Source organism: Desmodus rotundus, chromosome 11 (assembly GCF_022682495.2).
Source record: "Desmodus rotundus isolate HL8 chromosome 11, HLdesRot8A.1, whole genome shotgun sequence".
NCBI classification, from domain to species: domain Eukaryota; kingdom Metazoa; phylum Chordata; class Mammalia; order Chiroptera; family Phyllostomidae; genus Desmodus; species Desmodus rotundus.
Window position 1 is genome coordinate 62,594,824 of NC_071397.1, and position 24,425 is coordinate 62,619,248.

Genomic DNA, 24,425 nt, shown 5'->3' on the forward strand with positions numbered 1-24,425 from the left:
CCTTTCGGCCAGAAGAGTTGATCCTATGTTTTCCATTTCGTAAATTAACACGCTCACGCACACACACAGTTTTGACGAGGTGAGGACTAATTTTAGTCAATCTTGTTACTAAGATTAGTGGTGAAATTTTTTTTAAACAGGAGGACTGTCTAGGAAGATATGATTTGAAGAGCCCTCATGGACAGAATAAAAAGGGGAATTTCTGAACCTGTTTACACGAAGAGCTATTGTGAGTTGTCTATTTTAGATAAGGCCCGGGCTGTCTTGTGAGAAATCTATCTGGCAAGCTTGAATCGGTACTAACTGTCCCACTTGAAGAAAGCTTGTATGTAATAAAAGAATTAGAGAAACTGAAAAGGAGCAAGAACTCCCTGCGGTGATCCGAGAAGACTTCGCGAAAACTTGGAAGTGACACGCCGGTTGAAGAAAGGGTGGGGCTTTCTAAAGGTGGAATACGGGGAGGTGTTTCATAATTCACCGAATACAGCCCAAACGAAAATTTTGTTTTTTTATCTTTTAGTAAGTATTTACAATGCGAAACTGCTTCAGAAGTCATCTCTTCTGCCCAAATATATTATAAATTATGAAAATCAGTGGTTATAGCTTAAAATGCCTTATAAATGTGCATCTTACAAATATTCCTTATTTAGAAAAAGTTGACACACTCTCTCCCCCTCCACAATGACTGAATTTCACCCCAAACTCCACTGCGGCTCAGTGGTTCCCTCCCCTTCTTCTGTCCCACCCTTATTGGGAAGAGGAAGGAACAGTGTCGCAAAAAAACCCAGAGGGATTGACAGCTTCAAGGAGGCAGAGCACACACAGAATAAAGATCAAATAAAGGACTAAAGAGTACTCGTTGGATTTGGTAATATGGAGGCGAATGGATGACTTCAACCTAAACAAGTGAAGCCAATTATTTCCCCGTGACATTCATTTTTTCTGACTCTATGCTTATGCACGACCTTGTATGTTAGTGATATAATTCAGTTAGAAAAAGGCAGTCACTACCCAGTAACTTTCATTCCTCCTAGGATATTAAAATTGACCACTAAATGATTTATTCCAAAATTTCCTCAGAAGGTAATCTGAATATCTAGACTGAAAGGTTATTTTGATTTTAAAATCAGTAATTTTATATATATATCTCCTCTTCAGTCTATGGACATGTTTTTATCTTACAGAAATGTTGTAAAAAAACCAAAAAGTAATCTATCATGAACCATTTAGGCTACATACGTCCAGGCTTTACAACAGATCCACTCCTGTTACTAAGAAATCTTTTTTCATTTTCTTTTTACCACCCTTAACTGCTCCAACACCAACAGCACTATGTCTTGGTTATCTGGCTATAATTGAGCTTTATAAAAACTACCTACTAGCTACTCCTTTGACCATAAGCACACTTAAAAAAGACACACTTTAAACTGTGCATATTTTCTTGAGTTAAATTCAACACTACGGTTTTGTAAGGTTGGAAAGAAACCTCAAATGTCTATGCAATCTCTTGTTCTTAGGCAAGGCTACCAAAAGACCAAAGCAAATCTTTTTATTAGAGCCATTAGGAAATGGTTTTTTATGCCCAAATGGTATTGCTACACTCAAACTCAGTTCATCATTCCTATAACACAAGGATACAAGTCATTAGTTATCTGCCTAAATAACCCCCAAATCAACAAGTTATCAATGAGCGTGTGTATCAGCTATCTATTGCCACAATAACATATGTGAAATAATCTACCTTGAAACTTAGGTGCGAGGCAATAGCATTTATTTTTGCTAATGGGTTTATAGGTCAGCTGAACAGTTCACCTGGGCTGGGCTAATCTTAGTTAGGCCTGCTCATCTGTCTACAGTCAGCAGGCGAGCTTGTGCTTGGCTGGTCTAAGATGGCCTCACTTGGGAAATGCCCTCTGCATGAGGTTTCTGATCTCCTAGGAGGCTCCTGAGCCCATTTCTGCCATATGTTTTCTGCCAAAACAAGTCTCAGATTCAGCAGGTGGATCAGAACCCATCTCTTGATGGGAGGAGGTGGAAATCGAATTGCAAAGGGAGCAGACAAAGGAGGCAACGATAAAGACTGTAGTCAAACTACCAAAACGTCATTTAGACTTTTTTTCACACTAAATAACCTGATATCAGTGCCACTTCCCTTCTACCTCTGAATCTGGAATGTACAATCATTCACAACTCATTTTAATGTTGCAAAATATAATTTCAAGAATAATGTTAAAGTCAAGGTATGCTAAAATTGGCAAGTTAAGATTTTAATTTAAGAGCATGAGTTGAAACATACTGATTTTGTGAACTTAGGATGAAAATGTTATAAAAGTTACCCTTTACACCGGACAGTATGAATCTGTACAATTAGGAACTCACACATGCAGCACAAGTGCATTTAACAATCTTTGTTTACTATCTAGGTATTAAGAAACTACTGTTCATTATTTGGTAAACTTTCAGAAATACTTTTATTCAAAGAGCAACACCCATGAACCTTTAAAGTGAACCATTTATTAAATCAGACTGTTATTCTTAACAGTTATGTAAGTTACAAGTATGTTTATGTCAGAGTATTTCACATGGAAATCTTTTAAACTCTTATAGGCAAGCAAAATCGTACCACACAATATATAAGTGGGGGAGGGTACTGCTAAACATTCAAATAAGGCAAGTATTTTAAAACAATAGAACAATAATTAAAAAAATTCAAGCATTCCTTTAAGAGAATTCAATACTACAAGCTAAATGTACTTTCTGAGTGTATTCATATAATCAAGTCAGTGTTTCTTTTTTGAAAACATCAAGAAGTGGAATAAGGCTCATTAATAGATACAGTTGCCCTCATGATTTCAATCTCAGTCGCTTCCTTTAAATTAAAATTCACAAAGTGCACAATTAAGATACATCAAAAACTGAGTCTGCTACTCTAATAACAGCTGTCCATGCTTAATACTTAGTGGTTTATTTGACCGAATTATGTCTTTTCAGGGAAAAATAAAAAAGATAAGCCACTGTAAAACATTTAGTTTGAAATGTATGCTAATAATTTTCTTAGAAATCAAAAATTATGGAGGAAAAGGTTATTTATCTTAAGGAAAAGAAAGCAAAACACTGAAATGACCAAACATTTTCAAAGAACAAGCACCACAAAGGACATTGCATTCAGTTGTGTAATATTTATCAATGCATTTTTCTTACTCCAACCAGTCTACTTCATCAAATTCCGAATCATCTTCTGAATCACTATACTCCACAGCAATGCGGCGGGACAGGATGGTGGCAACGTCATTTTCGATGCGTTCATGTTTAGCTTCCTGTTCACGCTGCTCTTCTACTTTTCGTAGCTGAATACCTGACACAGTAAATGCAAACCATTCATCGTAAACCGAAATACCAAATGCTAGATATTATTAATCTTTCTGGAATGAAGTCAAATGCACACAAGAAATACTAATAGAAAAATATAAAGCAAGATCTATTAAAAAGATCCTGAAGGAATTATATTTAGAGAGGCATTAATTCCTCATTATGCTCCCTGTGATAGTAGTTGGTGGACCCTGCCAGACACCCAGTGGCCATCTACAGTTTACTAAAACATTACAATCTATTGTGCCTCTCTGCTCACCAAATCCTAGAAAGTTACCCAGATGATGCTTTTCTTCTATCACCTCTATGGTCAAATAAAATAAACACTGCTGACAATATTTTCTGAGGCTTTGTTCTCCCTCTACTTGAGGAAAAGGCACTGTTATTCATTCTATACTGTTAGCACCTGGCATATAGTAGGTGCTTAGGAAATGCTGGCAGAATAAATCAATGATATGTCAGGTTTGGGGTTTTTTTTAAACTAAGGGAGGAAACTTTTAAGGCATCTGGAGGTAGAGCAAGTGTCACTGAGACACCAGACGGAGAGCCTTTACTCTGAAGAAAATACAGTTTTTTTAAAGGAGTTAATGTACATATTAAACATAATATACAGGGTTTTAACTAATTTTTCTGTAATGTTTAATTCTGGTACTTTTAATTTCTCATTCATTCAATAAACATTATAATCCCTACTAAGTATGAAAATAAAATGACCAAATGTGATATATTTTCTTAAAAATGATTTAAAATAGAAGTTGAACATAGCTTTACTTTCTAAAGACCATTTGTGCAAAAACATGATCATTTAAAATTTTATAAATGAGAAAAGGATTATTGTTCAACAGAAAGTTGCCAGGGCTCCAAGAGCAATGCTTTTGATGGCCTGAGAACATTACCTTTTCGTATGGCTTCCAGAAGTACACTCCTGGCGTCACTGATTACAGGTAGGGTTGATGGATGACGCTTTGGCTCAGAAGCAGGTACGACTTGTGATGGAGGAGATGGAGGCATTAATGGAGCATGGGGACCTGGGGCAGTAGATGGAGTTGGATGTAGCCCAGAAGGAGGATGAGCAAGAGCTGCAACTGTGACAGGTGATGATGGTCGAATGCCAGGTGGAGGCAAGGGAGGCGGTGGTGGGGGTGGAGGCAGCCCCTGGACTTCACCTTGTGGGAGTGGATGAACTGGTACAGTCTCACATACTGGGGCAGCTCTAGCTACTGGAGGAGAGGGCTGTACTAGAGGAGGTGCAATTGGAGGAGGAGCTGGGTGAAGAACTCCGGGGGCAATCTGAAGAGGAGCTGGAGGTGGTGGTACTGCTGGAGCTTGCAAAGCAGTGGCTGGAGGTGGAGGTGGGGGAGGTACTGGTGGGGGAGGAGTTGAAGTCATTGAAGCTCTTAATGACGAAGTTGACAAGGCAGATGGAAGAGGTGGTGGAGGAGGTGGGGGGGTGGGGCTCACAAACACAGGTGTCCTGCCTGTAGCTGGTGACTGAGGGCGATTTTCTATCAAACCTGTAGCAGAACTGAAATGATAAAGAGATCCTAGCAAGTTATTAAGAGAGAAAAAATTAATTACACAAAATATAAATGATCAGTAATTTTATCTAGGTAGATGCATAAACATGTTCCTACAGAAATTAAAAAACCTGCAGCAGTATTTACTGTGGAATGAAAGTAGAACTAAAAGTACACCAAGAAAATGAATCGGTGGGACTTTGAAAAATTCAACCTCCCGTGCAACCTTCACATCCACTCAAGCGTTTTATGCTTGCTTTGGTAAGTAAAATGCTCAATTTTATACTGTGATATGAGTCTTTGTAATGACTCAACATTTATCATATTACAGTATTTGTATCAATACCTGTGGCTAATAAAATTCTGTATTTGTATTGAAGCTATTAAGACTCATCATATGTCATTTCAGTTAAATCCGTGACAACTAATTACAAACCACAAAAGGAAATTTACAGCCCTCTTCCTTCCTGAGGATGAGACATCAAATGAGTCAGTGACAGAACATTGATTTCTTTTTTTAACTAAAAATTATAAAGCTGGCCTTGCCTTCTCTTTAAAAATTTATAATTTGGATAACACTGGACAAAATTAAGGTTCAAAACAGCTTTGCTAAAATACTATGAGCAACTGCTTATTCTATCCCAAATTTTTAGAGTATTTCCCCTAATATCAAATCAACACTTATAATCACACGTTTGGTTCCCATTTTTTAGTCCCTTAGCACATCACAAAAAATTTTTTTTGTGTTAACATACAGCAAGTCTTCCCTTATAAACGTCGACAGGTTCACTGAGTTTAAGTGAAACGACATATCACAAAACCCATTTTACCATAGGCTGATTAACAGAAACAAGAATGGAGTTCCTATAGCATCTAATCAGTGTTACACAATGCTGAGTAAGATGACGCTACTCAAGGGCCTGTTACACTGCACATCCTGTGTGTAGTAACAAAGCTGTAATAAAATGAAACGTGTTTTAACCTTGAAAGTAAATTTTCATTAGTCAATTTTCCCAGGAGACTGTGTCAGCTTTTATCAGAGGTTGGAAAAGTACCTCCCACATGCCAAATCTGTCCCACTCCTTGTTTTTGTAAATAAAGTTTTGTTAAAACACAAACATGTTCATGTAATTATGCATATAATCCATGGCTGCCTTCATGCAACAATGGCAGAGCTGAGTATGTATGACCCTAACATCTGCCCACAAAGCCCAAAATATTTACAATCTGGGCCTTAAAAAAAATAAAAAAGGTTACCAACTCCTGAGATAAAACACCAAGGGCTTGTCCCAACATACCTGATACAGGTGGGTATGGGTTTTGCATCTCCTGCTCCATGCATTGGAGGAGGTGGAGGTGGTTCGTGCGGTCTGACTAAGACCCTTTCCTCGGCTCTAGTGAGAAGCTCACTCATCTGACTAAATGGCAAGGCAGAAAGTGAGTAAGATCCATCCATATGATCCACATATGTCTGAGGTCTACAAAAAAATACAGTATCAGTATATTTCTCCTGGTGGAGTAAAGTGTTCTCCATGAGATAAAGTTTATCCTTTAATGTCAATATTTTAACCGCCTTTAAGAAACTTCTCTCAGAAATTCATTACACTCACCCTGCTTTTAAAACAAAAACTGCTGCTCATAATGCAAATTTTCCTTGCTGTTTCATGTTATGATGACCTCCAGCTATTCTATTATTTTATACCATAATACTAACTCAATTCACAAAGATAAAAATATTACATATATAATCTTATAAACAAGAAAATAATTAATTTTTAGCAAATTGCATTCAAAGCAATCTGCCTCTATTTCATTTTTTTCTTTGTAATAAGATGCCAATGACAAGAAGTTAGAATATAAAAACTGGGACTTCCTACCACCTGGATGTCTCATTGCTCTCTTACACCTAAATGGCTTCCCGATGTCTCGTGCCCAAGGGGAAAGGCCTCCCCGACACCAGCCCCACAGGCATGGCTGGTGACATCATTTTGGGCTTTTCGGTGTTTTCAAAGATGCTAGGGTACTCAGCAAATGGATGCTCATTAACACAGCAACATGTGACTGAAGATCCGATTGAAGCAAAATTTTAGACACCCCAAGCACGGGAAGACATAAATATTTACTGATTGTAGTGCGTGTCGGGACAGAGCTGGATTTAAAACACATGCACACAGCAAGTTAGAAGTGCTGTGTTTACACTGCTGGGTCAGCTAAATACCTCAATTACTTAACGGAAGTAGAAATAAATGTTTGCCTGTAGATTAATCTTTTAAAAAGAAAACCTAGCTCCTTTCCATTCAAAAATCTATATATTCAAAAATATATAGTAATAAGTATAATCAATCAACTATACAAAAATTAATGTATTCACAGAAAGATGCTAGCATGTGTGCTAGGGTGGCGTGTCACTTATATAGGGCCGCTAACAACTGAGAAAGGAGAGCATCTATTCTATATTTTTGCAAAGGGAGAAGAATTAATTTTGTTTTAAAGTCCTGACATATCTGAGTGAGACATATGGCATAGAAAGGAAGTCAGAAAGAAAAAGAAACAAAATATAACCCTTTCTCAACTATTTATATGTTGTGAGTCAATAATAGTTCAAAAAATATGCCAGAGCCCATTCCTATATTGTGAAACTCTAGCAGAGTCTGCCTGAAATGCAGAGAGGAAGTTGAGACTTCATATGAAAGCTGTAACAACCCTGAAGATCACCTAGTCTGACCACCTGTTTCTAAAGATGACGAAACTAAAGCCGCAGCACGAAAATGATCTGCCCGAGATCAGACCTCAGCAGGCTCACGGTGCTCAGGGTCTCCAGACCGTCTCTGTACTTGTAACAGGGTCTGCTGGGTCAGCAGTTCAGGTCCTAACACTTATAGGTACAGATATTAGAAATAAAACCAGTATTTTATCATTAATTTTGTTAAAAAACAAAGAAAAGAAAAGGAACCTTGTTTCAAAATGGGAGGCTGGGCCATTAGCAACTTCAATATGCTTATGTAAGAGATTAGCATCATCTTCAGCCAGCTCTGGACCTTGGGCCAGCTTCTGCCATTCTCTCCGCCTGTCATGCGGTGCTCTTGGCACTTTTTCTGGTTCATGAGGACGATCTAGATTTTTCTGCTATAACAGATGTATTGAGACAAAGCCAAATGATGAAATGCCAAGTTTTTAAAAAGAGGTTATAACAATCAAAATAAAATTCTAACATTAATATTGAAAAAGACAGTGTCATCATAATATAGTAGCAGTAACACAGAGACAGTTCATTTGTACACGGATTTAAATCTTAGCTAGTTTGCTTATAATCCAGTTTCTCCTCATGTTTTTTTAATCTCTAATTGGAACTGATGTACCAGATAAAAACAGTATGCCTACGTAATAAAATCTGAAGTCTGAAAGCCCTTTCAGACGAAAAACGATTTGCCAACTTTGCTACCTTATCTATTAGTTTTGTGAAATTTCTAGCACTAATGGCACTATCTCTCTAGCCAAAACCTGAACGTTTACTAAGGTTATATTATCTGGGAAGTTACCAATTGGCTAGCCAGTACATTAGAAAAAAATCCAATTATCCAATTAGCCCATTAAAACTGTGTCACTCAACAGAAACAGTGTATTTAAAAAATAAAACAAGAAGTCATTTAAATTGTGGGAGCAAGCATAGAAAAGTCCAGAGTAGGTACAACAAAGTCAAATGCCCAAAGAGGCCAAGCAGCAAACGTACACAAACGGAGACAGCAGGGTGTTACCCGGGGAAGACAGTGAACTAGACAGCCATGCCTATTTAAAGCATTTCAGTTCAACAAATTTAAACCACGGTGGTTATTAAACACAACACTGCTCACAGGTGTAATCCGTGCTGCCCATCACCACTTTGCAAAATCTAGCTAGAACCCAGGGCTACTGTCTAGTACACATGGTAACAGGAATGTGTTACGGGGAAACGGGAGGAGAGGGGAAGTAGAGAGAGCTGTAAGAGAAACAGAGGGGTGATGAAGAGAGACTTTGCCTCCTTCATAGTTCTGCCTAAAGCCAACACCGCTTCCTTGTTGTGTGTTTCTAGTTGTCATTCACATGGAGTAAAGTAATTCCAAGTGAATTTTATCAGAAGGTAGAAAACAACAACAGACCGGTAACAGGAATTTAGTGAGAGTGTAAGAACCTTTCCCAAACATCAGGATAGGTTCTATGGTTAGAAAATATTAGCTGGATCTACTCTACCAATCTCCAGAAAATATCCCTTTGTTCCTTTTTACTAGAATGTCCTTCTCTTCTCTGGCCCACTTAATTCCTATTTTTTGTTCAAGATACATTGTAAGCTTTGTTGAAAGTGTCTGCCAACCCTGTCCTCTGTTTAAATCAAGTGCTTTTTTTGTGTGCATACCTGTTATGGCACTTATCACGCCATACTATAATAATTATATTATGTATATATCTAACTATATGTAATAATGTCATTATAATAATCTAATCTGCTCAGATTATACTGTGATCTTTCTGTGTGATTACAAAGACTTCAGTATTTGACTACGTGGACCCAATAAAATAAAGCTGTTGAAGTGCAGGACTAACAAAGTTCCCTATGTCAATAAAACACAAATACATGAAAACTAACTTCAATTTTTTGAATCTCTTGTAATACCTTCTGCTTCCTCTTTTCTTTCCTCTTATCCTCTGTGTCTTGCAACATTTTTTCTTTCCATAGATCAAAGAAATATGAAGGATTGGTATAAAACTTCAAACCTTCTTTTCCATCATCTCTGAAATATAAAATGTCAATTAAAATATTCATTAGTAAGACTTAGGCAATCAGAATAGAAATAGTTTAGTGAAATGTTTTTTCTCTTACATTAACAAACTATAGCATGTGTAAAAATAGTGGCAAAATAAATTGGAATACTATGCCAATAGAATAGTTCTCACAAGTCAGACAGGAAACAGAAAAACAGAAAATTAGATGTTTTTTCAGAGTTGGTGTTAATAATTTAAAGTACAGCTGGACAATTTTCATCCCTAACTTCTGCTGAATAACGAGTTTTCTAAAAGTCTTTTGAGAAATTCCAGTAATTACAAATGGTTCTGCCAAAGATAAAAGCCTGAAAGGACATAGTACCATTTAGAATAGAGAAATTATACAGGGTTTCTGCCAATACTCTAATTTACTTATTATTTTACCAAACCCCCAAAATATCACCTAACAGTCATTCTTGTAGTTGCACAGTTATTTATATCCAAATGACCTGCGTACTGAAGAACAGGTTCCAACAACCATCTGATTCCATTTTATTCAGGGTGTGTGTAACGCATCTTAAATTACTATTTAACAAACCATGTGAAAGGGCTCCAAAAAAAGGCTGAATAATCCCAGATTTTATTTCAGATGGTAGATCACATTTTACAAACAAGTACTATATACTCATTATGTGTTATAAATTTAATGTATATAGATCAAGAGTAGATAAGAAAAGCAAACACAGTATTTGTTAGTGTGTTAGAATTTTCAGCTCTTTATTTTTTCTTTTCCATTGGATTAGAAATTAAATTTAAAAGACAATAACAACTCCTTGGTCCTTCATAGTGCTAATTTTGCCATTGGTTTTCTTATTAATACTTGTGAAAACAACTCCCTTAAATCAGGCTTGCCTTTTGTATGCCAGCCCTGTGGGAACTCCGTGAATAAAGCAAACGTTTTCTAAAGGTGGTGGATAAGGGACATTCTCTGTGTTGGTCAGTAGCCCGGTAAAAAAAAAAAAAGAATGTTTGGGGATTTAGCATTTAAAGGTAGATTCCTACCTATGTGAACCTGCAGCCTGAGATAAATAACCAGCCTTCGTATTTGTGAGTCCACTGACCTGTAAGGCGTGAGTATGTTGAGAGGCGGAGGCTGCTCACAAACATCGTATGTCTCCTGTAACGGAATAGGCAAAGTCTTGCGGTCAAAAAGCTGCTGATCTTGAATCGTAGAACTTCGGAAAGCTTTTCTCATTGTTATATCTTGCAAAGACACTAGAACAAAAATCAACAGTGTACTTTGTTTATTTTATTAAGATGATTTAACGTAAGAACAAATTCATACTGTATTTGTGTAAAAGTCAGCCTGGCTCAGGAGGCTGTGACAGCAGTGGTTTGAGTCACACACCGTATTTTAAGTGCTCTATCATTATATCCCGTCATTTCGTGCCTAGCTGCCCCAGTCAGATGGGATTTAACGCAACCTTTGATTTCTAAGGATAAGAAGGCTCTAATGACACCTGAAGCTTATCTATATTTCCCCCAAAACATACCTTCTTCTTTTCTGTACTTGCCGCCCCCACCAACATACCTCTTCTTCCTTTTTCTATAACCTTCCCTCCATCACCCTTTATTACTTTTATTTAGCTTATACCAGTAACACTGAAGGAATTTCTTAGTTATCAGTAGCATTCTGGACTAAATACACCATTTACTTTGATGCTATATTGACTATATGTGTAATATTACATGTATTATAAAGTTAAAATAAACTTGACAGTAAAGACAATATTTTCAAGTACTGAGCCATCTGTATTATTGCCTAGTTCACTGTTCGCTTGTGCTGTAAGGATCTCTACTGAGCCACAAGCTCTTGAAGACTGAGACTGTTTTGTACATTTAGAATATCCAGGAACTAGCACAGCCGCCATCACATATGATGATTCAAAATAACTTCATTTACTCATTTTCTTTTGGACTATGCGGCATATTAAGTAATGTACCAAAATACTACAGTTTTATTTTTACTATTTAAAAGATTTTATTTATTTATATTTAGACAGAGGGGGAGGGAAAAAGACACGGAGAGAAACATCAATGTGTGATTGCCTCTTACGCAGCCCCTACTGAGGACCTGGCCCGCAACCCAGGCATGTACCCTGACTGGGAATTGAACTGGCAACCCTTGGCACTCAATCCACTAAGCCACACCAGCTAGGAATACTACATTTTCAACTCTTAGAGTGACTTCCGGATATTAAAAAACTAGGTGGTTTTTTTAATATATTTAACGCGGCTTTAAGTATACAGAGAAATGCTTTATACCATTGCAAGGTAGTCCCAAACAATCATAATGATTCTTATTTTTCTCCCTAAAGTAGTATCTCTAGCATGCTCACAAGTAAACTCACTCCACATGAGCGCCTGGACCTGTCTCTGCACTGGCCACCCCGGGGGCTGCGCTCCCCGCAGTCCCGCCACTGCACAACTTGTAACACACCCGGAAACACCGAAATAAAGTTCAAAGAAATAGTTTTTTTCTCACTAAAAAGTAGTATGAAAGATATTTAATGACTATACACTGTATGTGCTAGGTGCTCTTATTAATTTTAATTTTATTTAATCTTTATAATCCAATGAAAATGGAATTATTATTACATTTTGAAACATAAGAGAACAAAGGCTATAAAGTATTAGATAACTGGCCCAAGGCTAGATGGTTAACAAGCAGTAAAGTCAGAACAGAAAACCCAAATCTGTCTGCCTCTGAGGTCGATCCTTTTGCCACAAACCGCCTGCTGTTCCTTTGGTTCCTGTCAGAAGTGGCCTCTGCTTTCTATGGTCAAAATAGGTCAATTCTTGCCACCCTCTCACCCCACTTAGTAACCTTAAATAACCAGATGGAACCTAGCGTTCATTCTCCCAAAACTTTGTCAGAAAGGATGTAAAGAGCAAGTAAAGTAACAAGCACTTTTCTATCTTCAGCTCCTCTCGCTCATCATCTGTCTCACTTGTTAGCAGACCACTGTGACAACGCCCCTGCCAGTTGCCAACAATGACGTTAATATTACTTACATAGTATTATATATAGTAAAGTAAGATAGCACAATATGCTTATAACTAGAACTTAATTATATATAATTGTACAAGTCTTTGTTTAAAACTCATTTTTTACGTACTTTCTGAATTATGTTGGTAGTTTTCACTGTTATTAAATGGTAATTAAAAACAAAAATATTGATATTGCACTCTATAATTTAGTATTACATTCATAATGTTATTTTGTTTGAATTCTCACTGAGTTAAAAAAATCTAGGTTAAATAACTTTGAAAATTCCTTCTATCCAACATCCCCCAAACAATTTTAAATTAAGGAATTCAGCTTTCATCTTCTGAATTCTTACCCACTGCTCCACATAATTGTAAAGGAAACTGTAAACAATTCTGATAGCTGTTAACATGCTAGGATTTTTTTTTAATTTAGTTATTTATTGATATCTATATTTTCATTTTCAATTTTAATAGCGGTACAAAGATATTTGTTAACATTTAACAGTATTTTGAAACTAAATGTTAATTTTTAATTCCATTATTATAAGGACTGCCTGTGTATCTCTGCAGTATTATGTGGCATAGTAAATGTTTAAGTTATTTAAAAAAGAAATTTTGGATATAAATGATGTATTTAAAGTATGGCCATAAAACATTTTTTCACTAGTAGCAATGATTTTATATCAAGAATTTCAAGAAGTATGACTGACGCACATGCACATGCTTCAGAGGGTACCAAGAAAAACAGCCCAGGGAACAGGAGAAGCATTTACATATCACATAATCTGACAGGGAACTTGCATCCAGAACATACACAGAATTCTTATAACTCAACAATTAAAAAAAAAATAATCCAATTTAAAAATGGTCAAAGGTTCTGAGTAGCCATTTCTCCAGAAATGGTCCACAAGTTACTGATAAGTCATTTAAACCATGGTTTTAAATCCAAGCCCTACCACTTCCTGCTGAGTGACTTATCTCTAAACGGCTTATAAGGTATGAAAAGATGCTCCGCATCCTTAGTCATCGGGGAAATGCAAATACATTCTACAACATGGGCCAATGTTGAAAACATTACGCTAAGTGAAAGAAGCCAGTCACAAATGACCTCATATTGATTCCACGTATATGCAATGTCCAGAACAGGCAAATCCGTAGAAGCAGAAAGCAGCTTAGTGACTGCTAGAGGCGGGGGAAGGGGAGATGGAGAGTGACTACTTAAGGGGTCTAGAATTCCTTTCTGGAATGTTCTAAAATTGATTGTGGTGATATTCGTAACTCTTGAATATGCTAAAATCCACTGAATTGTACAATTTAGCCTTAGATGGGCTCATTGTAGTGTGTATGAAATATATCTCAACAAAACCGTTTAAGGAAAGGTGCTGTTTTGGTTTTCGTCAAAACCAGACCTATGAGTTTATATCTTTGCAAACAGTAGAAACTTAGCATAGTACGTATTTGCCTCTCCTTATTTAGGCATTAAATTAGGTTACGTCAAAACATGTTGGTTTAGTCACTAAAACATCTATCATTCACATTCTACGTTTTGGGTTTTTTCAGTGATATCCTTTAATATACTTATTACTCAAGTTTAGATCTCACATAATTTGCATTTATACTAAAAATATTATTCAACAAAAAAGTATTTTTTGAAGAAAAGGTTATGAGAAATTTACATTAAGTAACTCTAGGGTAATGAAAATTATTGTCCTTCACAGCTCCATTTCATTTTGTTTAAAAAAAAAACAGAAAGGGGTCAGAGAAACATCAGCGGTCAGCATTCTATCAAGTCATGAAATGTTTTACCACTGAAGTTTCTAGCATTATTTTAGCCTCTAATGTGGGAGCTTTTTGTTTATTTACTTTGTTTTTTACCTGATATCCCTGATTTAATACTCATTATAAAACATTTTTTCCTACATATTGGCAATTTGGGTTTTTTAAAAATATTCATTTAAAGTAGGAAGCAACATTCAAATAACTAGATCAGATTTTAGCAATTTAACATAGGCACATAAAAAAGCATATTAAGACAAATTACATTCTTACAGAATCAATTTCAATTTACTAAGGATTTCAAGTAATTTTCAAATAATTTTTATTTCTAAGACTAAAGTACACAAATAAATTATAAGGAAGAAAAGAAAAGATAAAGATAATGGAGGAAAAAATCTGGCTAACATTTTTTTATGTCAAAAACTTAAGAGTTATTTAGTATATAAAAAGAAGAGGTCAAAAAGAAAGAAGTAGAGAAGAAAAGCCAGGAAAAGCCACGCTAATGGCATTTGTAGATAACTCACTGATTTATTACAGCAAGTATACCAAAGGTCATGGGTAGAAAAAACTTGTAATAAATTTGTGTTTAATACTGTTCTTAAATATTTCACTCATGTCATGTAACCTAAAATATATGTGAAAGGAACGATATGAATAAACTTACATTCTTCTTCTTTAGGGTCAAGCTGGGTAACACTAACAGATAAACGGTCCACACGTTCTTGTAATGAGTTAACTCTGAAGGAAAAACTATGTGCTTCATTGAATAATTCTCCAAAAATATCTTCAGCATATTTACCTACGCAAAAATGAAACATATACCATAAAATTTAATGTGATAAGAGATAAATATCAATTAAATATTTAAAGTATTGTCCTGATAAATTCAGTGTTTTCTGAAACTAGTTTAAACTTTTAACCCTAAAGTAACCCAACTGTGACAGAGTCGGAAAACGACTCAATCCCTGGGAAATCTGGTTTCATGTAATTTACGTCTGAAATGGAAATGCTCTACCTGCTTTATCCATATCCACCTATCTGCTGAGGGTCAGAGAAGATTATGATATAAAAGTACATATATAAAATAGAAAAAAGAGAAAGTACATACAAGTAATGTCTTTTAACCCCAATTCAGCATTCATAAATAGACTCTACACCAGAACTAAATTTCAGGTAAAGCGGCAGGATCCAAAATTCTTCATAAGCCTAGTAGGTGACCTGTCTCAAGTATGCCCAACATATAGATTATGAAAATTTATGAGATAATTTTTATTCTCTCTTGTTTCAATTTCTTAAAAAATCATCACAAATCTAAAATCACTGCATTTCTCTAGTTAGGTAAATTTCCATTACTGAAAAGAGTAAGACAAAAACAATCTATTCTAAAAGGAATTTTAGATGACCTACAATGAAAAAATATTCAAGTATATTTAGAACATATACACTAATGCATAATTAATTACAACATAAAAATGAGTCGATTACTATCTGTACTTTTAAATAGAATAAAATTGATGGTCTTCCTAAATCAAGACATTTTAGAGCCAAGCAAACTGTCTAGGTTAAATCTAGCTCAATAGTAAGCTCTATGAAGACAGTTCCTATGACAGAAAAGTACTAAATACTTATTAAATGAATTCATTAATCTCACCAGTCTATATTTGAATAACGCTGCATTTTTTCAAAGTATATCAATACATCATCAGTTAAACGAAAAAATATTTACTGAGGGCTCACCCTGTGCCAGGTAGGTGTATGACCTACTGAATACACCGACAAGTAAAACATTAAATTCCTGTCCTAGAAGATTTTATAATCTTTAAGAAAAAAATCAGAACTTTAATTTCTCTATATTTTTTTAAAGGACAGTTTTGTGTATATTCATTTACTCACAGTTCTTTAAACCAAAATGACTGAAAATGTCTTATGTGCCAAACACTATACTAGACCTGGGAAACATAAAATGATTGGAAGAAGGTCTCTGCCATTGATAAATTTTCAGCAAACATTTAAACACATGAAAAACACCTTAGCTCAGTTGGTTAGAGCATTGTCCCAATACTTCAGGGTTACAGGTTCAATCCCTGGCTAGGGCACATACAAAAATCAACCAATGAATACATAAATAAGTGGAACAACAAATTGATGTTTCTCTTTCTCTCCCCCTTCCTCTTCCCTTCTCTTTCTCCAAATAAATAAAGTTTAAAAGATAAAAAAATAGCCCTGATGACTGGTGTGGCTCAGTGGTTGAGTGCCAGCCTGCAAATCAAAGGGTAGCCAGTTCGATTCCCAGTCTCGAGTGCATGCCTGGGTTGCAGGCCAGATTGCCTAGTAAGGGGCACGTGAGAGGCAACCACACACTTTCTCTCCCTCTCTTTCTCCATCCCTTCCCCTCTCTAAAAAAATAGATAAGTAAAATCTTTTAAAAAATAAAAAATAAGCATGAAAAGCATTTTAATAACTAAGTCCAACTCTTGCTCTATTTGCTTTGAGATCTTGGTATTAATTTCTTCACTTATAAAACAAGGATAAAAATATCTGCTTTAAAGAGATGTTATAAGTGCCCTGGCCGGGTGGCTCCCTTAGCTGGAACATCGTCCCACACACCAGAAGGATGTGGGTTCAATCCCTGGGTTTGGCATGTACAGGAGGCAATAACTGCTGTTTCCCTCTCTCCTCTCTCCCTCCATCTCTAAAATCAATAAAAACATATCTTTGGGTGAGGATTAAAAAAAAGTTATAAGAATAGGAGACACAGTGAACAAAGGGCCTGACAGAGCACCTAATAGGGTAGGAGCTCAACAATATGCAGCTCTTACTATAATCTGAAGAGCCCAAAGTAGCCGGTATAAAGTTATTCCTTTATTCATTGAATGTTAGGGACACAAATGTGAGGGACAGTGATGGAAGACACAACTCCATCCCTAAAGAGCTTAGTTTAATACAGGGATCGTTAACATATAGTCTGAGTCTGTATACCACCTGAAATTATATGCAGATTTTTAAACGCATTTGCATTTTTCTGGAAAGAGGGCCCATAGCTGGCCAACAGATTTTTTACAAGAGTCTATGCTACTCCCGCCACAAGTTTCGGTGTCACGTACCTCAATGAATAAGATAAACACCCCATCAGTTCCCTTTTCATATCCTTTCTTACTTTCCAAATCTACCTCTTCCTTCTCTCCCAGAGAGAAGTGAAAGGAAGACTGTTTGCAAGGTACAACTGATTGTGTATGTATCTGAATTTCAACCAACCTGACATTTCCTGTACTGTTTTTCCACTCAAGAACCTACAAATTCTCATTTTCTATGATACTAAAAATCTAAGACCTCTCGTCTAACATTCCAAAATGTCTTCCCAAATCAGGTTCTACCATACTTCTCCAATCATTAGTACCTTCAATCCCCCTTATATATTTATTTATTCACGTCATTCAGCAAGCCTCCTGCCATGACTTGACTTTATGCTTCTCTCTCTTTTCGCAGTTCCTGTAATCTAAAACTCATGACTTTAATTATATACATGTGCACACCGTTCAGAATGGATTCAGTATTCACGACACTGACTCTCCAACTAAGCTGGGGTATGTTCTTTTGGAACAAGAACCATGTCTTGCTATCTGCCCCTTGTCTATGTATGTATCCAATCAGTTCCACCGAGCCAATCTATCTGCCCTCCTCCACATCTACCTTGCTATCTATAATCTGTCCAGTTTTCTAAATTTTCTAGGTGTGAGATCAAGAAGTAGGCTCTATCAGCTCATCTTGGCAGTATGAACTGACAATATTCAACAAGAAACAGGCTGTGGGTGGAAAGAATGGTAAAAGACCCTGCAGGTAGTTAAGAGTCCCACTAGTTAAGATGAAAATAAAATGGGAAAGAAGTTTGTTGTAACAGAAGAAATTTACATGAAGTAAATTCTCCGTTTCCAGTAATTATGTATTATAAAACAGAAATGCGTTCTATCGTGGAAAAACAGCCAGCTGCACACTTTTGTGAGGAAGAGGTCAGGACGATGCTCCGCTCCAGGCCAGGCTAGGCCCTGCGGTTTGCCTCCCCTGCTGTGCTTCCTAGCACTTTTGGTGCTAACGACTGTACCAAAGTGAGAAAGCTCAATTACCTAGAACCATTCTGAATAGCCAAGTTTTCAAAGTAATTCAGAGATTATTTAATACATTAATTACTTTTCCTATTTTGGATGGAAACTGATACAAAATCTATTCGAAGTTTCCCTAAGTAGAATACAAAATTAAACATAATTTAACCATGTCTTGAGGACTTACAGTCATGAATTGATTATAAAAATCAATTAATGTCTCAGGCTAGAAAACAGTCTTGAAATGTATATTTGCTTTTACATTAAATGGCCTCTTTCCAGTTTTTATGATGCTGCTTCTCTCATACAACTTCCTTTGCTGGAAATTACCTCTTTTGGCTGGCTTCAGTAGTGCTTGCTTCTATTGAAATATATTATCTCCCCTACGTCCTCGTTAATGCTCTGAAGCATAAATATTTGAAAACCAGATCATCAAATCTGGATGACTTACCAAAGTAAAAGTAAAACAAACTCTGAGAAAGGGACCTATTGGTTATTTTATGTGCACTGTCTTTAGTGCATGGGCTTGCTTGTTCTGGCCATTTAGCGGACTTCTAAATTTAATTCCAGGTTCTCCAGTACATCAAGTGGGAAAGCTACCAGGGAACTTAATTCCAGGGCAGTAAACTATTGTTACACCTTGCTATTGTAAAATATTGTATCGATTTTCTCTGTTTTTGAATTTCTACACTGCTTATAAAATGCCTTTATAGTATCTCATTCCAAATCTGAAACCCGAAACCTAATTTAGTTATGTTTTTCCAATGTATTTTTATTTTAAGGGTTTGGCTACAACATGACCACGTGCGTGCCAAGAGGTGTTGTTGCTTATATAAACTATGTAAGATTTGAAAATTCCTTAAGTTTTTACTTTTAGGGTAAGTAAGAAACAGGTTAGTACTGCAAATTAACAACCTTAATCATTATATTAGTTCTAAATTCTATACTGGGAATAAATGTAAAACAGGACGCCAGTATGAAACTTGAAATCATTTTAATTTTAAGAAATACTTTAACCAAGTTTATTAATGTCATTTCTATGCTCTTAAAATGGATTTTAATATTAACATGCAGATGTCCCCATGTACATGTATTACATATAAGTTCTATATATGAAGTTATGTTATGTTAGATTCAATTAGTGCTGGACCACGAAAAATACTGTTAGCAAATACCTTTAAACAATCTAGTTAATCATATGTTAATACAATACCTGGGACTCTTCTTTTGACTTTTTTGTATATTAACTTTCCCAAGGAAGAAACAAGTGAACAATAATGCTAGTGATTCACTGCCAATAACTAACCTGAAAAAATAACCACCAAAAGGGACAAGGAATATACTTAAATTCAAATAAACAGATTTTTAATTTATTCTTACAACTGATTTCATAGGCAACATAGAAATTTAATGCTCCAATAGCATTCAAATGTAACTTTCTGTGTTGCTCTAGCTACATATGTCTATGTCCAAATGATCTCACTTGAACCAAATCAGATTAACAGCCTCTCTTTATCTTGTGCTAAGTACTCAATCATAAAAAGAAAGAAAAAAAAAGTTAAAAGGTAAAGAAAAGGATTGTCCTTACAATCCTGCCTGTAAGGACACTCCATGAGGGAGGGTATGAGAAGGTAAGTCTAAGACCATTTAGATAACATTTCTAAGCCAAGAACACCTTGTTTTACCTTTAAAATTAAATATAAATGTCTTAGTAAACAGCTAACTCTTCAATTCAAAAGATAGACTGGATTTTTTTTTTTAATTTTCTAACATTAAATAATCCCCCATTATTCTAAATTTAATGCCTGAACCCAGTTGCTCCAGTCTGTAATCTTATAATGGGAACACACTGCCTCCCCCCTCCTCCCCTACAAGCCCCTTCCACTGCCTTTTATTATCTGGCAGCCCGGGAGCCTCCTGTCTGTCAGAGGCCGGGCTCACTTGCTATTTTCACACTGTGCTGCGTATCAGACTCCTGACCGATACTCTAACGTCTCGGAGACAACGCATTTGAGTAACCCAATCTGTTGAATCTTGACTACCCCATACCTTTCACTTATAGTTATTTGATAATATAAAAATATTTCCCTAGGCTAATAAAATATATGTAAAGAAAGAGACCCTGGTGTCCCCAAACATAAATAGTTAAAGCCTCTGAAAAGGTAAACAGCATTAACAGGCAAGCAGAAATATAATTCTGGCTCTACCTTTCATAGATTAAATCATATTTTTAAAACAATCTCAGTAATTCTTATCCATCAGGTGATTACGTTCCTAAAGATTCTGTCCTTATTTCCCTTTCCGAGAGGAAACACACAGGAGACAAAATGATTCTAAAACATTAATTTCACTTAAAATGACTACATTTTTCAGGATAACTTTGTATTCTCACCAAATATCTTCCCCTCTCTCCCCAAGTAATCACAAGAACATCTTCTTAATTAATACTCTAAAGCATAATGTTCTGATTTGGAAGTAATATTTTTAGTTGGTAAAAAGTACTTACTTAGGCTACTTAGTTGTCTAATTATATTTGCCAAGGAAATATTGGTCACACATTCCAGTTCATTCTTAATGCCTCTGGGCAGCGCCGTGTGGCACAGGTGCCTGGGGTCGATGTTTCTTTTCACTAACGGCATCTTGGGCTCAACCTCTGTGCCAGTTCACCTGTGGAAAAACCAAACAATAAATTAACATTATTCAATTTAACTAACACAGAGTAAGACCTTATCTTTCACATTTAATATCTGTTAGTATAAGACAATGAAAATGGGATCACCTAACTAAATGAATTAAAATTGATTTGTTAACCTTCTTTTATCTTCAAAGAAAGTCAACATTATATAAAACATTTTTAAAAATCCCTTACTTTCAATATCAGTTGCTTCACAGGGATTTCATAATCACCATCACTATTATTCTCCTAAAACCACTGTTTTTACTTACTACAACTAGGGGTTTGGTAATAATGAACTGGTCTGAAAGGTCCTCTCTAAAAAAGTGCCTGAAAGGATCAAAGCAGCTGAAAAAGTAGTATCAAATTTACATTTTCACATATGGAAGAAAAGGGGTCCACTGTAAACCTGACAAGCTCAGGGGAGGCCTGCGTGGCGGGTCTTACAAACTCAGAGACCTCGAGTAACTGCATGGGATGGTCTGAAACTAAAACTTCCCGACTAAACGTGAGTCGTGGCAGGCAGCCTTGTAGTAGGTCAGTATCTTCCTTGGCAAAAGCCAACCTTTACCTTAACAGAGACTTTTTGCATCTACAATAACATACCTTTGAAATGTCAGAGTAGATCCCTTGTCAAGACCCCTAGGGGCACCATTTCCCACCAGAGCAGAGGAGTCCTCATTATTACCGTGTTGCCCAAATACCACCCCTATGTGCTGTAAATATTAACTATTCACTAATCTATACCTGTCAACGTAAACGAAGTGTGTGTCTCCATTTTACCCTTTACCCAATCTCAGAGGCTTCCCCGCTTTGTCTTTGCCTTCGCCTGCCTCCCTAATCTACCACCAATGGATTTCATGTAGCCATCCCCCACCGGCTTCATGCCGCCTCCTTTGATTGTAACATACAAAATACGCTGCAAAACTGCCATTCTCTGGAGCATTTTCTCAATCCACTGAGATGTTGCTTCCCAGCAACTGTCTCAAATAAACTCATAAAAATTCTCTACAGGTTTGGACGTTTCTTATGTCGATACATATAAAATGTATCAGGTGTTCAATAGCTCAGAGATCAAATAGTCCAAGTGGCCCCACATCCTCAAACTCATCAAAACCAACCACATCTTTATTTAATTGATTATTTAAAAGAGTTCAACCTTCTTTGAATTAGTCAGTCCTTCCTTCCCAGGCTTCCCACACAAATGTCAACTGCCAAACAGTCCCTCAACAACATGGTTCCAGTCTCGCTCACCACAGTACATAACTGTAACTGCATAAATACAAACTTTTTTTGTTAGGACTTCAGTCCACACATCACTATGTTAACTGATGCACATAATCATCAGTGACCAATCACGTTGCTTCCTTTCAAAGTAGGTAGGTGATTGGTTACTCCTCATCTGCTCCTCAATTTGCCTATAGACAGCAAAGCATGTAGCTGGGTAAACGTCTTGCCTCCCAAAGATAAGCCCATGTGAAATTTTACAAAATGGGTAATGAAGGAGGAAAATGGCCAACAAAGGTAGAAGTGCAGCAAAGAAACAAAAAATGATAGTGCTAAAAAATAATGCAATTCAAACTGAATGTAATTGGAGTAGTAAAAGAAATAGCTGATTATAGGAATGTTGTCACTGCCACTGTTTGAGACTCTAGACAGGCAAAGAAATCGGTGAAGTGGAACTTATCGCCATAATCGAGGAAAGTGGTCGTGACAAAAAGATGTCCCAGAGGAAGTGACGCCAGCAAAAATCTTCACACTAAAAGGAACTCAGAGATATCTTACCACATTGAAAGTGCAAAGAATAAAACGTTGAAAGCTAATCTAAATTTAATAGAAAGGAGTAAGACAACGTGCCAAGACGCAGAACAGATGCTCACTCTGCTAGCTGTTCTGTTACACGAGGCAAAAAAAGCACTGTCCAGACTATGCTTGATCGGTTTCTCACAAAGAAATAAAATGCTTTAATTCTGTTTCTAATGTTTTATATTACATTATACTAAATTAATACATTTTTCTATTTTTTCATTTCTCTATACATTTATAACCAACTTAAGAGAGTTCTTAATGTTTTGACAACTTTTTAAAAATATCATAGAACTGTAATTTTCCCCATTGATTACTAAGACAGTTTTTGCATGGTTTTAGTTTGTATGGTCTTTTTGGTCCCACTCTATCACGCAGAGTGAGGACTGCCTATTATTTACCTGCTGGTAACAATGGTTACTGAAGAAAAGAATTATTTACTGAGCTTTAAGGACTACCATATGAAAAATTTTAGATTAATTGCACTTAAGAATGTTGCTACTTATCAACATTCTTTAAAAACAAACTTTTGCATGAAATGTGTCTCCTCTAACCTGTTTGTTCATCATTCTCTCTACACTTTAAACCTTTTTAAAATTGTACAATATGAAACACAAAAACAGTATGACATTGTAAAGTTCAAAGACTTAAGCAAACACGTGACCCCATGTGAGAAGACAGTGCCTGGACCCCATAACCCTCCTGCTTTGGTCCCCTCCCCAATCACCCTTGCTTCCCCCTTCCCCAAATAACTATTACTCTGACTTTTATAAGCATTTCCTTGTTTTTCTTTATTCTTTTACCACTTAAGTGGGTAACTCTAAACACTATAGTTTTGTTTTGATTGCTTTTTGAAGTTTATATAAATAAAATCAAACAACATGCATTATTTTATGTCTTGACCTTTTTTCAAATCAACACTGTATTTTTACCATTCATTCACGTTGTTTTGTGTAGACACAGGATGTGCACTTTTCGTGTTGTATTACAGTCCACTGTACAACTACACCACAATTTATTTACTCATTCTACCGCTGGTACAAGTGAGTTGTTTCCAGTTTGAGGCTATTGCGTCAAACTGTTACAAAAGCGACTGTATCGGTGGACACTCCTTTCAGCTGTGAGAGAAGCTGCGGCTGCTTCACATCCTCACAGCACTTGACTGATGCTGTCCACTTTAAAGTTCTAGCTATTCTTGTACGTTGTGATAAATTATTGTAGCTCTAATTTGTATTTTCCCAATTACGAATAAACTTAAGTGCCTTTTCATGTTTATTGATCTTACTGGATTTTGCTCTTGCCTACTTTCTATTTATCATTTGCTGTTAGAGCTGACTTGTAGAAACACCAGACAGAAGCCATTCGAAAGTTATTTTTGATGCAAATATCTTCTCTCAT

The 24,425-nt window shown here is 36.2% G+C and overlaps 1 protein-coding gene across 3 annotated transcripts in view; it reads right to left on the reverse strand.

Annotated features, from left to right (window-relative positions):
* Positions 1–2,493: 2,493 nt before the first annotated feature.
* WASF1 (WASP family member 1) overlaps positions 2,494–24,425 on the reverse strand; it is a 39,897-nt gene continuing 17,965 nt past the window's right edge. Inside the window, exons 2-9 of one of the 3 annotated variants that reach the window (XM_045188676.2) lie at positions 21,054–21,214; positions 15,115–15,249; positions 10,745–10,898; positions 9,535–9,652; positions 7,840–8,009; positions 6,185–6,364; positions 4,266–4,894; positions 2,494–3,355 (exon numbers count right to left, since the gene is read on the reverse strand). In XM_045188676.2, coding sequence (XP_045044611.1) covers positions 3,198–3,355; positions 4,266–4,894; positions 6,185–6,364; positions 7,840–8,009; positions 9,535–9,652; positions 10,745–10,898; positions 15,115–15,249; positions 21,054–21,186 — 1,677 coding nt within the window. In that variant the 5' untranslated portion in view covers positions 21,187–21,214 and the 3' untranslated portion in view covers positions 2,494–3,197. Of the gene's footprint in view, positions 3,356–4,265; positions 4,895–6,184; positions 6,365–7,839; positions 8,013–9,507; positions 9,653–10,744; positions 10,899–15,114; positions 15,250–21,053; positions 21,215–24,425 lie in introns of all 3 variants that reach the window. The other 2 variants (XM_024552142.3, XM_045188675.2) reach the window with 2 other exon arrangements.